At 66.2% G+C, this 13,665-nt stretch overlaps 1 protein-coding gene across 1 annotated transcript in view; it reads right to left on the minus strand.

Annotated features, from left to right (window-relative positions):
* NOTCH2 (notch receptor 2) overlaps positions 1–13,665 on the minus strand; it is an 80,764-nt gene that overhangs the window by 9,075 nt on the left and 58,024 nt on the right. The window contains exons 19-27 of the mRNA XM_075916322.1: positions 13,078–13,231; positions 12,018–12,202; positions 10,406–10,538; positions 8,556–8,798; positions 6,585–6,697; positions 5,485–6,014; positions 4,012–4,377; positions 3,678–3,820; positions 2,636–2,846 (exon numbers count right to left, since the gene is read on the minus strand). Of these exons, the coding sequence (XP_075772437.1) occupies positions 2,636–2,846; positions 3,678–3,820; positions 4,012–4,377; positions 5,485–6,014; positions 6,585–6,697; positions 8,556–8,798; positions 10,406–10,538; positions 12,018–12,202; positions 13,078–13,231 (2,078 nt within the window). The remainder of the gene's footprint in view (positions 1–2,635; positions 2,847–3,677; positions 3,821–4,011; positions 4,378–5,484; positions 6,015–6,584; positions 6,698–8,555; positions 8,799–10,405; positions 10,539–12,017; positions 12,203–13,077; positions 13,232–13,665) is intronic.

A 13,665-nucleotide genomic window follows, 5' to 3' on the forward strand; every position in this document is an offset into this window, starting at 1 on the left:
ACACACCCGTCGGATTGCTGCACTGCCGGGGGGCTCGCGAACACCTCCCCGCGCCAGCACGAAGGCACCACGCGACCAGCACACACCCATCGGATTGCTGCACTGCCGGGGGGCTCGCGAACACCTCCCCGCGCCAGCACGAAGGCACCGCGCGACCAGCACACACCCATCGGATTGCTGCACTGCCGGGGGGCTCGCGAACACCTCCCCGCGCCAGCACGAAGGCACCGCGCGACCAGCACACACCCGTCGGATTGCTGCACTGCCGGGGGGCTCGCGAACACCTCCCCGCGCCAGCACGAAGGCACCACGCGACCAGCACACACCCGTCGGATTGCTGCACTGCCGGGGGGCTCGCGAACACCTCCCCGCGCCAGCACGAAGGCACCGCGCGACCAGCACACACCCGTCGGATTGCTGCACTGCCGGGGGGCTCGCGAACACCTCCCCGCGCAGCACAAAGGCACCGCGCAACCAGCACACACCCGTCGGATTGCTGCACTGCCGGGGGGCTCGCGAACACCTCCCCGCGCAGCACAAAGGCACCGCCCGACCAGCACACACCCGTCGGATTGCTGCACTGCCGGGGGGCTCGCGAACACCTGCCCGCGCCAGCACAAAGGCACCGCGCGACCAGCACACACCCGTCGGATTGCTGCACTGCCGGGGGGCTCGCGAACACCTCCCCGCGCCAGCACGAAGGCACCGCGCGAGCAGCACACACCCGTCGGATTGCTGCACTGCCGGGGGGCTCGCGAACACCTCCCCGCGCCAGCACGAAGGCACCGCGCGACCAGCACACACCCGTCGGACTGCTGCACTGCCGGGGGGCTCGCGAACACCTCCCCGCGCAGCACAAAGGCACCGCGCGACCAGCACACACCCGTCGGATTGCTGCACTGCCGGGGGGCTCGCGAACACCTCCCCGCGCAGCACAAAGGCACCGCGCGACCAGCACACACCCGTCGGATTGCTGCACTGCCGGGGGGCTCGCGAACACCTCCCCGCGCCAGCACGAAGGCACCGCGCGAGCAGCACACACCCGTCGGATTGCTGCACTGCCGGGGGGCTCGCGAACACCTCCCCGCGCAGCACAAAGGCACCGCGCGACCAGCACACACCCGTCGGATTGCTGCACTGCCGGGGGGCTCGCGAACACCTCCCCGCGCAGCACAAAGGCACCGCGCGACCAGCACACACCCATCGGATTGCTGCACTGCCGGGGGGCTCGCCAACACCTCCCCGCGCAGCACAAAGGCACCGCGCGACCAGCACACACCCGTCGGATTGCTGTACTGCCGGGGGGCTCGCGAACAACTGCCCGCGCCAGCACAAAGGCACCGCGCGAGCAGCACACACCCGTCGGATTGCTGCACTGCCGGGGGGCTCGCGAACACCTCCCCGCGCCAGCACGAAGGCACCGCGCGACCAGCACACACCCGTCGGATTGCTGCACTGCCGGGGGGCTCGCGAACACCTCCCCGCGCCAGCACGAAGGCACCGCGCGAGCAGCACACACCCGTCGGATTGCTGCACTGCCGGGGGGCTCGCGAACACCTCCCCGCGCAGCACAAAGGCACCGCGCGACCAGCACACACCCGTCGGATTGCTGCACTGCCGGGGGGCTCGCGAACACCTCCCGCGCAGCACAAAGGCACCGCGCGACCAGCACACACCCGTCGGATTGCTGCACTGCCGGGGGGCTCGCCAACACCTCCCCGCGCAGCACAAAGGCACCGCGCGACCAGCACACACCCGTCGGATTGCTGCACTGCCGGGGGGCTCGCCAACACCTCCCCGCGCCAGCACAAAGGCACCGCGCGACCAGCACACACCCGTCGGATTGCTGCACTGCCGGGGGGCTCGCCAACACCTCCCCGCGCAGCACAAAGGCACCGCGCGACCAGCACACACCCGTCGGATTGCTGCACTGCCGGGGGGCTCGCCAACACCTCCCCGCGCCAGCACAAAGGCACCGCGCGACCAGCACACACCCATCGGATTGCTGCACTGCCGGGGGGCTCGCCAACACCTCCCCGCGCCAGCACAAAGGCACCGCGCGACCAGCACACACCCGTCGGATTGCTGCACTGCCGGGGGGCTCGCGAACACCTCCCCGCGCCAGCACAAAGGCACCGCGCGACCAGCACACACCCGTCGGATTGCTGCACTGCCGGGGGGCTCGCGAACACCTGCCCGCGCCAGCACAAAGGCACCGCGCGACCAGCACACACCCGTCGGATTGCTGCACTGCCGGGGGGCTCGCGAACACCTCCCCGCGCAGCACAAAGGCACCGCGCGACCAGCACACACCCGTCGGATTGCTGCACTGCCGGGGGGCTCGCGAACACCTCCCCGCGCAGCACAAAGGCACCGCGCGACCAGCACACACCCGTCGGATTGCTGCACTGCCGGGGGGCTCGCGAACACCTGCCCGCGCCAGCACAAAGGCACCGCGCGACCAGCACACACCCGTCGGATTGCTGCACTGCCGGGGGGCTCGCGAACACCTCCCCGCGCAGCACAAAGGCACCGCGCGACCAGCACACACCCGTCGGATTGCTGCACTGCCGGGGGGCTCGCGAACACCTGCCCGCGCCAGCACAAAGGCACCGCGCGACCAGCACACACTTACTTCAGCCCCACTGCGTCTTCCCCAACGGGCTCTCTGCGCTTGCTGTTGCTGGGGTCCCGGCGCAGAACGAAGCCCTCGGGCAGCCAGAGGGAGCCGTGCTTGCGCTTCCTCTTTGCCAGCAGCACCCCCAGCAGCAGGATGAACAGGACGATCACAGCTACCACCGCAAGGAGATACAGCAGCTGGGGCTCCTGGGGCAGCCATGGCTCACCTACAAAGCCCAAGGGGAACACAGCAAGGTCAGTGCTCTTCCGACAGCTCCTCCAGCCTCCTTCGCTCTGGGCGCCTCCTCCTCAGGATGGCAGGGCCTGAGGGGCTGGAACGAGGGGCTCCTGGGGCGCGGGGGCGCAGGCTCGGGCTATGCCCGGTGAGCCAGCGGGCCTGGGACTGGACACACACCTCCACCCCTCGTCCAGGGGCCACAGGGGCGCCGGGCAGCAACCGCCAGGGTGGAAGCAGTGCCCAGCTGTTGGCACGACCCCCCTGCGAGACCCTGAACAAGTGGCACACACTCCGTGCACACGGTACTCAGCCACGTGCGCAGCAGCTCTGGCGCAGACCCCGCTCTTTGCTCAAGACCTCCTTCCCAAATTAGCCCCGGCACAGCCAGGTGCGGTTCCTGGCCCGCGGCCGAATCTCGTAGCCAGGGCTCAGGTTCGGGCACAATCGCGGGGCATTTTGCAGCAGACAGGCGGGAACTCGGGCTGGCTGGGTTTTTTAAAGGCGCCTGTTAAACATGTAGAGGTCGGGGCGCGTCCTGCTGGACAGGTAAAGGGGAGTTCAATTTCCCGCATGGCCCTGCAACACAGGCTGCCACGTGCGGGTTTTAGAAGCCGCGTTACGCTCCACGCCACCAACTGTGACACCTTCGCTAGGCCACGCGTGCCGCACACGCCCACGGCACCACCCACACCTGCAATGCCAGCGGGCGCATGGCTACAGGGTCGGTGTTGGACGGGGACCGAGGCCGATGGAGCGTTAAACCCGCCACTCCGTGCGCTGCACCAAGCACTGCGCCAGACCCCGCCCCAGCGTTACTTACTCCGCACGGACACGAAGGGGTAGCGCAGCAGACCCTTGATAGCCTGAGCTGCCAACAGAGCGGCAGCGTCCTCCGTGCTCGTCAAGCACTGGTCTGAATCTTCCACACACTGCCGGTTGTCGATTTCCAGGAACACCCTCGTGCTGCGGGAACAGCCACAGGGCAGAGGCGTGAGCAGGGCCACAGCGGATCCGTCCTGCCGACCACGCCCTCTCCCAGGCTAGTCCTGCAGCCGAGCATTGGCCCGAGCGAGCCGCGGAGCGGGAGCCTCCCTGGGCAGAAGGGAAGTTGGGCCCCAGCGCCCGTCTGGGGAGGCACCAAGAAGTTCACTCACCCAATGACCTCCTGCTCCTGCTCCTGCTCCAGCTCCAGCTCCCTGGGCCGGCGCTGGACTGGGAGCGACCGGCGACTCCGGGCTGCTGGCCTCTCCCAGTAGTATGGGAACACCATGGGCTCTCCCTGCGAGTCCAGCTTGATCCTCAGGTTGGTGTGCAGCACGGCCCCCAAGGAGCGCAGGAAGCTGCGGGCGTCGCGCAGCAGCTCCTCGGGGGCCATCAGCACCACCACGACCAGGGTCCCTTGAGCCAGCTTCTCGGCTTTGTCGCCGGCGCAGTCCAGCCCGTCCCAGCCGCACTCCTCGCTGTTGCAGCCCTGGTCGCAGTGCCCGTCCCCGTAGTGATCCGCACAGTACCCGTCGTACCTGGGGGTTACAGCAGCTGAGGCCTTCCCGCCGGGGGCTGGGGCACGAATACCCGCAGGCCGCCTGGCTCCGGGCTGGTCCCCACGGCACTGCTAGGGATGAAGGGCTCTGCCGCAGACCTCAGCCTGACAGCCGGGCAGGGAGGTGGCAGGTTGGGGGGCTAGCGACACCTAGACACGCCCTTTCCCCAGGGCCTCAGGAAGCACCGGCTGGGGGGGGCTTGGCTTTCCGGGGAAGCAGGAGAGGAGCCGACTTTGCTGTGGGTTCTGGAAGCAGCTCGCATGCGGTGCCGCTGAGCTCTGCCCCCAGCCGCGCCCGTCCCACAGCCATCTCCAAAGCCTGTGGACGGGCAGTGCGAGGGAGCGCGCCACGCTGCATGGGCGCTGCGGGGCGGGGGGGCCGTGGCCACGCACTCAAGCCGTGGGAGGCGCTAGCCGGGAGGGGCCCGCTAGCTGGGGGGAGAGGGGGGCCCAGCCCGGTGCAGGCCTTACCTGCAGAGCCGGCCGCGCGGGGCGGGGGCTGCTAGCCGGAGGGGGATCAGGGGGGCCCGGCCCAGGCCTTACTTGCAGAGCCGGCCGCGCGGGGTGGGGGCTGCTAGCCAGAGGGGGGGTCCCCGGCCCAGGCCTTACCTGCAGAGCCGGCCGCGCAGGGCGGGGGCTGCTAGCCGGGGGACGTGAGGGGGGCCCGGCCTGGGCCTTACCTGCAGAGCCGGCCGCGCGGGGCGGGGGCTGCTAGCCGGAGGGGGATCAGGGGGGCCCGGCCCAGGCCTTACTTGCAGAGCCGGCCGCGTGGGGCGGGGGCTGCTAGCCGGAGGAGGGTCGGGGGGGCCCGGCCCAGGCCTTACCTGCAGAGCCGGCCGCGCGGGGCGGGGGCTGCTAGCCGGGGGAGGTGACGGGGGCCCGGCGCAGGCCTTACCTGCAGAGCCGGCCGCGCGGGGCGGGGGCTGCTAGCGGGGGAGGTGAGGGGGGCCCGGCCCAGGCCTTACCTGCAGAGCCGGCCGCGTGGGGTGGGGGCTGCTAGCCGGAGGAGGGTCGGGGGGGCCTTACCTGCAGAGCCGGCCGCGTGGGGTGGGGGCTGCTAGCCGGAGGAGGGTCGGGGGGGCCTTACCTGCAGAGCCGGCCGCGCGGCTGGCACTCGAAGTTGTCGAAGAGGCACTGGGGCGTGTTGCAGGGCTCGTCGCACTGCCCGTTGAGCCGCTGCCAGCACTGCAGCGAGGCGGGGCACTTGGCCCAGGGGTCGGCCACGCTCAGGGAGCAGTCGCCCCCGTCCCACTGGCAGGCGTGCGTGTTGCAGTCGGCGTCGCAGTAGGTGTCCCCGGCTCTCTCCGCGCAGTGCTGGCTCTGGCATCCCTCCAGCGGCTGGCTGGGGCGCGCGAGGCGTTCACACTGGCTGCCCTCCGCGCCCCCGGGACACCGGCAATAGTAGTGAGGGGGCTGCGCCCTGGGGTGGCAGGTGCCGCCGTTCTGGCACGGGGCGCTGGCACAGCCCGTGTTCGTCTGGCAGGCCTCGCCCGCCGGCAGCGCTGGGCAGTAGCACCGGGGCCCCGAGGGGAACTGGACGCACTGCTCCCCTTGCCTGCACGTCACCAGCCCGCAGGCGCTGGGGCTGCCCAGCTCGCACTGGAACCCAGCGTAGCCCTAGGAGAGAAGCGGGCAGGGCAGAGCCATTAGAGAAGAGAGGTCGGCCTGGCACGAGTCTGTCAGTTCCCCACAGCCGGGGGCACCAGAACGCCCACCAGGGAGCTGGCCCCTGCACCTCGCCGCGCGTCTGCCCGGCCTGGCCCGGGGAAGTCAACGTGCTCGTCCCGCTTCCTCCCACGGCGACAGCTGTCAGGAATCGCCCCCCTCGCGTGGTCACTGCAGGAGAGCGCTCCGTGGAGTGGCCAAAGCCCTGACGATTTTCAAGCCAGTGCCAGGCCTGGCGAGAGGCTAAGCTCTCCCACGGGCACTGCGAGGGCTGGCATGGAGAAAGCTTCCCCCCGGCGCTCCAAAGGGAGGCTGGAGCACGGGGAGAGGAGGGCAGCCCAGCCGACAGCTGTGCACAGAGCCCGGGGCGCACACTTGCCCTGCAGCCAGGACTCAGGCCAAGCCGTTTGACGGTGGCTGCGAGGACCTGGCCTTGCTACCTGCTGCCAGGGCTTCGGGCCATTGGGGCCAGATGGGGGGAGGGCCGGGTGAGCACGTGCAGTGCAAGGCCACGGCACTTACTGGAGGGCACTGGCAGGCGAACCCCTCAGGGACATGACTGGCAAGTGCACACGCCCCGCCATTGCGACAAGGCTGCTGGGCGCACACGTCCATGACGGTCTCACAGCGACGCCCTGAGGAGGGGGAGGGGAGCACACAAAGTTCACATCAAGAGGCTATTTTCCAAGACGACATGACAACAGCTCCCCCCCAGCTGTGAGCCTCATTCGCTCTGTCCCCAGTGTCCCTGCACCTGGCGAGGGCAGGGAGCCGCAGAAAGCCCCTCGGACAGTAGGGCCCCGGTATCGCCTGGACTACAGCTACGTCGGGGGCTGCTGCATCACCCCTGCAGTCAGAGCAGCAGCAGAGTCGAGCCCACTGACAACACCGCGTCTGGCGGGGGAAAGCCGACTGCCCCTCGGCAGCCAGCCCCCGGAGGAGCAAAGATGCGGCGGCAGGTCAGTCTGGAGAGAGGGGCTGCACCGCGCAGACGGCACCTTGCTCAGACAGGAGGGGAGCCGGCAAACACGGAGTGCACCGCAAGCCAGGGTCCCCAGAAAAGGGGAGCAGGCCCCTCGGAGCCGAACCCCAGGGAGAAGAGCACCTTGAAGCATGGTTCTGGGAGCACCAGTGAGCACAGATTGACGGTCGGTGCCGCCCGTCACGCAGGAGGGGCGGGAGGCACAGGGACTGGTCGTCGGTGCCGCCCGTCGCGCAGGAGGCAGGTGAGGCGGGAGGGAAGGGGACTGGTCGTCGGTGCCGCCCGTCACGCAGGAGGGGCGGGAGGGAAGGGGACTGGTCGTCGGTGCCGCCCGTCACGCAGGAGGCAGGAGGGGCGGGAGGGAAGGGGACTGGTCGCCGGTGCCGCCCGTCACGCAGGAGGCAGGAGGGGCGGGAGGGAAGGGGACTGGTCGCCGGTGCCGCCCGTCGCGCAGGAGGCAGGCGAGGCGGGAGGGAAGGGGACTGGTCGTCGGTGCCGCCCGTCGCGCAGGAGGCAGGAGGGGCGGGAGGGAAGGGGACTGGTCGCCGGTGCCGCCCGTCGCGCAGGAGGCAGGAGGGGCGGGGAGGGAAGGGGACTGGTCGCCGGTGCCGCCCGTCACGCAGGAGGCAGGAGGGGCGGGAGGGAAGGGGACTGGTCGCCGGTGCCGCTCATCACGCAGGAGGCAGGAGGCAGGAGGCAGGAGGGGCGGGAGGGAAGGGGACTGGTCGTCGGTGCCGCCCGTCGTGCAGGAGGGGCGGGAGGGAAGGGGACTGGTCGCCGGTGCCGCCCGTCACGCAGGAGGCAGGAGGGGCGGGAGGGAAGGGGACTGGTCGCCGGTGCCGCTCATCACGCAGGAGGCAGGAGGCAGGAGGGGCGGGAGGGAAGGGGACTGGTCGTCGGTGCCGCCCGTCGTGCAGGAGGGGCGGGAGGGAAGGGGACTGGTCGCCGGTGCCGCCCGTCACGCAGGAGGGGCGGGAGGGAAGGGGACTGGTCATCGGTGCCGCCCGTCACGCAGGAGGGGCGGGAGGGAAGGGGACTGGTCGCCGGTGCCGCCCGTCGCGCAGAAGGCAGGAGGGGCGGGGAGGGAAGGGGACTGGTCGCCGGTGCCGCCCGTCGCGCAGGAGGCAGGAGGGGCGGGAGGGAAGGGGACTGGTCGCCGGTGCCGCCCGTTGCGCAGGCGGGGCGGGGAGGGAAGGGGACTGGTCGTCGGTGCCGCCCGTCGCGCAGGAGGCAGGCGAGGCGGGAGGGAAGGGGACTGGTCGCCGGTGCCGCCCGTCACGCAGGAGGCAGGAGGGGCGGGGAGGGAAGGGGACTGGTCGCCGGTGCCGCCCGTCGCGCAGGAGGCAGGCGAGGCGGGAGGGAAGGGGACTGGTCGCCGGTGCCGCCCGTCGCGCAGGAGGCAGGCGAGGCGGGGAGGGACGGGGACCGGGGAAGCCAGCAGCCCTAGGGCAGGGTAGGCAGGGGAAGGTTGGAGGGCTGCGGGGGAACCGGTGGCGTCCCCAGATGCTCACCGGTGAAGGCCTGGCGACAGACACACGTGAAGTCGTTCACCAGCTGGATGCAGTCGAGGCTGCCCTGGGGGCTGCAAGGGTTGGAGAGGCACTCGTTCACATCCCCCTCGCAGCGCTCGCCGGCGAAGCCAGGCAGGCAGCGGCAGCTGTAGCCCCCAATCTGGTCAACGCACTGCCCGCCATGAAAGCAGTGGGGCTCTCCCCCAGCCGCACAGTCGTCAATGTTCTCCTCACACCGAGGGCCTGTGAAAACAGACGAGAAGCCAGGGCCTCAGGTCTCATCAGTCACCAACTTTCCACATCTCCCCTCCACTAAATCCCAGCCCCCGGGCTCTGCTCCCGCTTTAACGGGACCCCTGCCCGATGCACGTCCGTCAGCTCAGACCACCCCATGAGCAGGTGGGGTAGATGGAGGCACGTCAGCCCAGCGCTTCTGAAGCGGCTCCAATGTTTGCTGCAGGCAGGCAGGCAGCTACTTTCAGAGCCCTCGATTCTGTCCTAGGGTGGAGCGACTGTTTGCTGAGCACCGCCCCACAGCTCTGCCTTGCGATGCACAAGGCTACAGGCTGCCGAGAGTAACCCTGAAGCCTAACGACAAGAGTCTGGGTCGACGGTTCACACTATCGCCAATGAGACAAGCCGACAGAAGAGTCTGCGGGTAGAACACAAGCTTGTAGAGGGCAGGGAACTACGGTTGTTAAGTAACGGTAACTGACTAGTCAAGTAGTCGCTGGAATTACCGTATTTCCCTCACCTCCGATTTATGTAACTCCCCACAACACTTGCTGTTCTGTAACACCCTGATGCTGCTGACTCGCGTGTCATCTATGAACGCCCACAGGCCTGCCCGCATCCCCGCTGCCCTTTGGGAATTTGGCTTTTCCTTCCTACACGCACCATTTTACACCGCTAACTACGAGGCAGGTCCCACGGCTGCACTCTTTGACCTGGAGGAATGGGTCGAAAACGGTACAGGAAATGTGATAAAACAGAAGGTGGTTCCCACAGGGATTATCTAGACTGGGGACCCTGGCTGGGCACACCCACGAGCGTGTGATCGGAGAGCAGGAGGAGGTTAACCGCACACAGCAAGGGGCGGATGCGGCTGTATAAGCCACTTCAAACGGCCTGTTCAGCTGTGCCGGGCACAGATTTGGCCCTCGCTGGGACTGGTGCTCCAGCAGGGGTGTCACGTTTCAGAAATAGAACAGGAGGGTTCAGAGAAAGATCAACATGTTTGTAAGTGGCTCAGGAAACAAAATCTTGCAGAAAAGCCGAGTGAACTGGGCTTGTTTGGTTTGGAAAAGGACACGGGAGAGAAATATTTGCTGACTGGTGCCAATATTTGACCCTCCCTTTCTTTAAATCTGCTACAGCAAAACCAACAGCTTAAGGAAAATGGCGGCTAGGTCTGAGCCCAGGTTTTATTCAAACAAGACGGCCTGGGAGGGGCCAGAATCCTCATCACTGAACAGACGAGGCTGCCAGCTGGTGGAGGACTGGGGGGTAATGAAAATCCTGCAGCAGAGCAGGTTTGACCAGATTCATTCAGACTTCCTTCCCGCAAAGGGATCCTGGGTCTGAGGTTAAGTGGAGGCTGAAATCTTAGCCCCTAAGAACAAAGGGCACCAAGGCACCTGCTACCCAGCTGATCCCATCCTGGCTCACATCATTCCAGGCCTTACACTGCACCAGTTCCTGCTGCAAAGGGCTCAGGGAGGACGTGTCTCCCAGCTCTCGGCACGTCTGGCCGGACAGCCCCTCTCCCACGGCAGGAGGCTCAGGCCTGGGGCCTGGATGGCATTACGGTCAGTTCACCAGCACAGCTGGCGTCACTACGAGTTCCCTACCCCGAGTTCCTGGCGGGCAGGAGCACATGAAATGATTGACGCGGTCAATGCAGGTTCCTCCGTTCTGGCAGGGCTGGAGCTGGCACTCATCCACTTCGTACTCACAGTTGACGCCTTGGTACCCGGGCACACACTAGTGGTATGAGAAGCAGACAAGCGTAAAGAAGCTGCCCCCGGCCGGGAGCGGCACACCCGCAGGGAAGCTGGGACACACTACGGGGCTGTGCACCATCGGGCTCTCTGCGGGACGGCGCAGGCAGCCAAGCGCAGCCGGAGCTCCCACAGTGTCTGGAGGGGGTGAGCCTGCCCTGCGGACAGAGCCGGGGAATCGGTGGAGGTGCACAGGCTGTCGAGCTAAGCAGAGCTCTTGCAGGCCCTCAGAGATCGCCCCCCGCCTCGCCGCTAGCGTCCTGGGACCAACAGTTACAAGTCCACGGACCCTCACGCTGGCCCCAGGGAACTCTGAGCACGCCCCTGCTGTAGAAGCTGGCCTGTATTTTAAGTGGCACGTAAAGTCAACCCCCTCTGAAACGTGCCTCCCCAATCCGGCCTGGGAGCGAGAGCTGGAACAGCAGCACGCCTGTATAGCAGCCAGAGGGGCCCCTTCCAGCCTGGGGAGCCACTGGGCCCCACTTCCCCACAAGATGAGCACTGGCAATTTTTTCCATATGCTCTCGTTTACTTTCACGTCGTCACAGAAGTTAGGGGTGGGGGAGGTGACGAAATCCACCCCGCGGGGTTCTAACATATTAGTAACAAGCTGCCATATCTCCTGACCCTGAACACTGTCCACCCGCAGCTGTCAGGCCCTTCAGGAATGCTGCTTCCCTCCCTGCCAGTAGCCGAGTTTCAACTCGGGCCAGGTCTAGCCTTGCGCGGAAGTTCAGGTGAAGATACACAACCCTAGCTCTGTTAATTGCCTTGCTGGAGTCCACGTACCTCAGTTCAAACTTCGGCAGCATTGCCACAGCGGGAGGGCAATGGGAGCAAATGCTGTCCTCAGCTTCCCTTACTACTCCTGATCTGACGAGTACCAGTGTCAGCAGAGGCACTCTCAGTGTTCGATTTAGCATGTCTTTGCTAGACCCGCTAAATCGAGCTCTGGAAGATCGATCACCACAGTGTCGATCTTTCAGAAAGTGAAGACGTGGCCTTATTCTCAGCTATATTAGCTGTGGTTTTTCCCACTTCAAATCTTGTTTGACTGTTTGCCCAAGTTGCTAAGAGCTTTAGAGCTCTGTACTGTGACCAGCTGTTACCCAGAGCTCTTCCTGTTCGATATAACCAGCAAGTGTCACTAATGTGGAGGGACTCTCTTCTGGAAGGAGAAAGAACCCGACATCTTCCCCTCCCCTTTCTGGGGGCCAGGCTGCTCTTGCCTTGTCACTCTTGGCTTACGCCCAGGTTACTGTCTTGGGTACGTGCAGACCCACGACAACTTGAGTAAATCTCAGGGCTGTTTGGAAAATGACCAGACAGGCTAGCAAAGGGCCTGGGAACTATTAAAGGGAACAGAGCACACGAAAGGCGAGGGAAGAGCTGTGCAACGAGAACGCAGGCCAGTAAGAGCGAAGCGTCTGCCGGGTGTCTCTTCTGCACTGCCCAGCTTTACCTCGCACTGATACCCCCCCAGGTAGTCGCGGCAGGTGGCACCGTTCCGGCACGGGTTGGAGGCGCATTCGTCCAGCTGCTCTGCACAGTAGCTTCCAGCATAGCCCAGACGGCACTGGCAGCGGTGGCTGCTGCCCACATCCAAGCAGATGCCGTCATGCTGACACAACTGGTCTACAGGGACCCCTAGAACAAGAATTGATTAAGCCAAGTCAGCAGCCGCCTCAAGGCAACACTTCGGAGAAAAGCTCCCGAGGGCCCTCCCAAGCGTGCGCTCCCCTGGGAACAGGCACGGCTCAACCCGACCGACACACCTTCTATCCCAGGGGCTGCTCTTCGAAACAAGTCTGCTCCCCCACCAGTGGCGCTGCCTTTGGCCGGGACGTGGTCGCAGCCGGAGGCAGATGAGGGCCAGCAGTGCCTGCTTGGATTCTTCCCGCAGATCACTAGACACTGTGCCTCTGCTCGGTGACGACCTGCAGCGTGCAGGTCAGTGTGCAAAGGCTGGCTTCCGCCCGCCCGCAGCACCTCCCGGAGAGGGCAGGGCCTGCCCCCACATTCTGGGAACCACCCGGGGAGACTTTGGTGCCCTCTCCTGCAGCATCAGGAGTTTTCCATCAGCGTCATTTGAATTCAGCAACTGAGCACGAGCCCTAAAGTTGTAGGCCACGAAGCATCTACGGACCAGTATCCCTGACCCACAGTACCAGACCCTCCTGCACCCCCTGGGAGGGCAGGGTCTCAGCCTGGTCCTGCGGCGAGTCACCGCGAGGGCACAAAAGGCAGAGGAGCCCAAACGGCAGCCCGTGCGGAGCAGATGACAAACCCTGAACGTGGACTCAGGGGAGCGTGAGCTTTGGGGCGGGTCCATCGCGGGGGAGAAAAGCATTCTGTGAGCCAAGGGCAGGAATCCGAGGGAGCTTGAGCTGAATGTCTGGAGGCTGCTCCTCCTTGTGAAACTCCCCGACTGCGCCTCACTGGCTCCAGGGCCACCATCTCCTGGACCCCGACACTCTGCAGGAGGGTCCGTGACGCTGCGAGCCCTGCAGAGCACGCCTTACCCCTCTGCGAAGCAGCAACCTGACAGGAGACGTTGGGCACGTCACAGTAGGCGCCGGTCCAGCCAGGCGGACAGATGCAGTGAACCTGGGCTCCCCTCTGGACGCACGTGCCTTTGTTCTTACAGGGAACCTTGGCGCACAGGTCCAGCAGTGTCTGAAAAACCAGACGCCCACTGAGCTGGAGGAAGGCGGCAGGCTGGCAAAGGGACTGCAAAGGCAGCTCCCCGGCCGGTTTGCTCACTCCGACTGGCCTGCCCTTTCCCAGGCGCACAGCTGGACACGCCAAGTCTCAGGAACTCACCAACTCCACATCTGCATTTTTCTCATCTCCCTCCCAATGGCCTCCTTCGCAGAGGGCGGGAAGTGGAATGCTCCTTGCTGCCATGACTGGCCTCCTTAGCCCGCCCTGCCAATTCATCCCCGTCCCAAGCGTGCCTGCTCTCCTGCAGGCTAGCGGCAATGTGCCAGCATGTCCCACTCCTGGCAGAGGCACCGCAGAATATGGATTTCTAGGGCCCAGCAGGGATACAAATGCCTACCCGCGGACAGACACTGGGATCTGCAGGGCTCTACTCCAGGAGACACTGC

The sequence above is a fragment of the Pelodiscus sinensis genome, unplaced genomic scaffold (assembly GCF_049634645.1).
Source record: "Pelodiscus sinensis isolate JC-2024 unplaced genomic scaffold, ASM4963464v1 ctg121, whole genome shotgun sequence".
NCBI classification, from domain to species: domain Eukaryota; kingdom Metazoa; phylum Chordata; order Testudines; family Trionychidae; genus Pelodiscus; species Pelodiscus sinensis.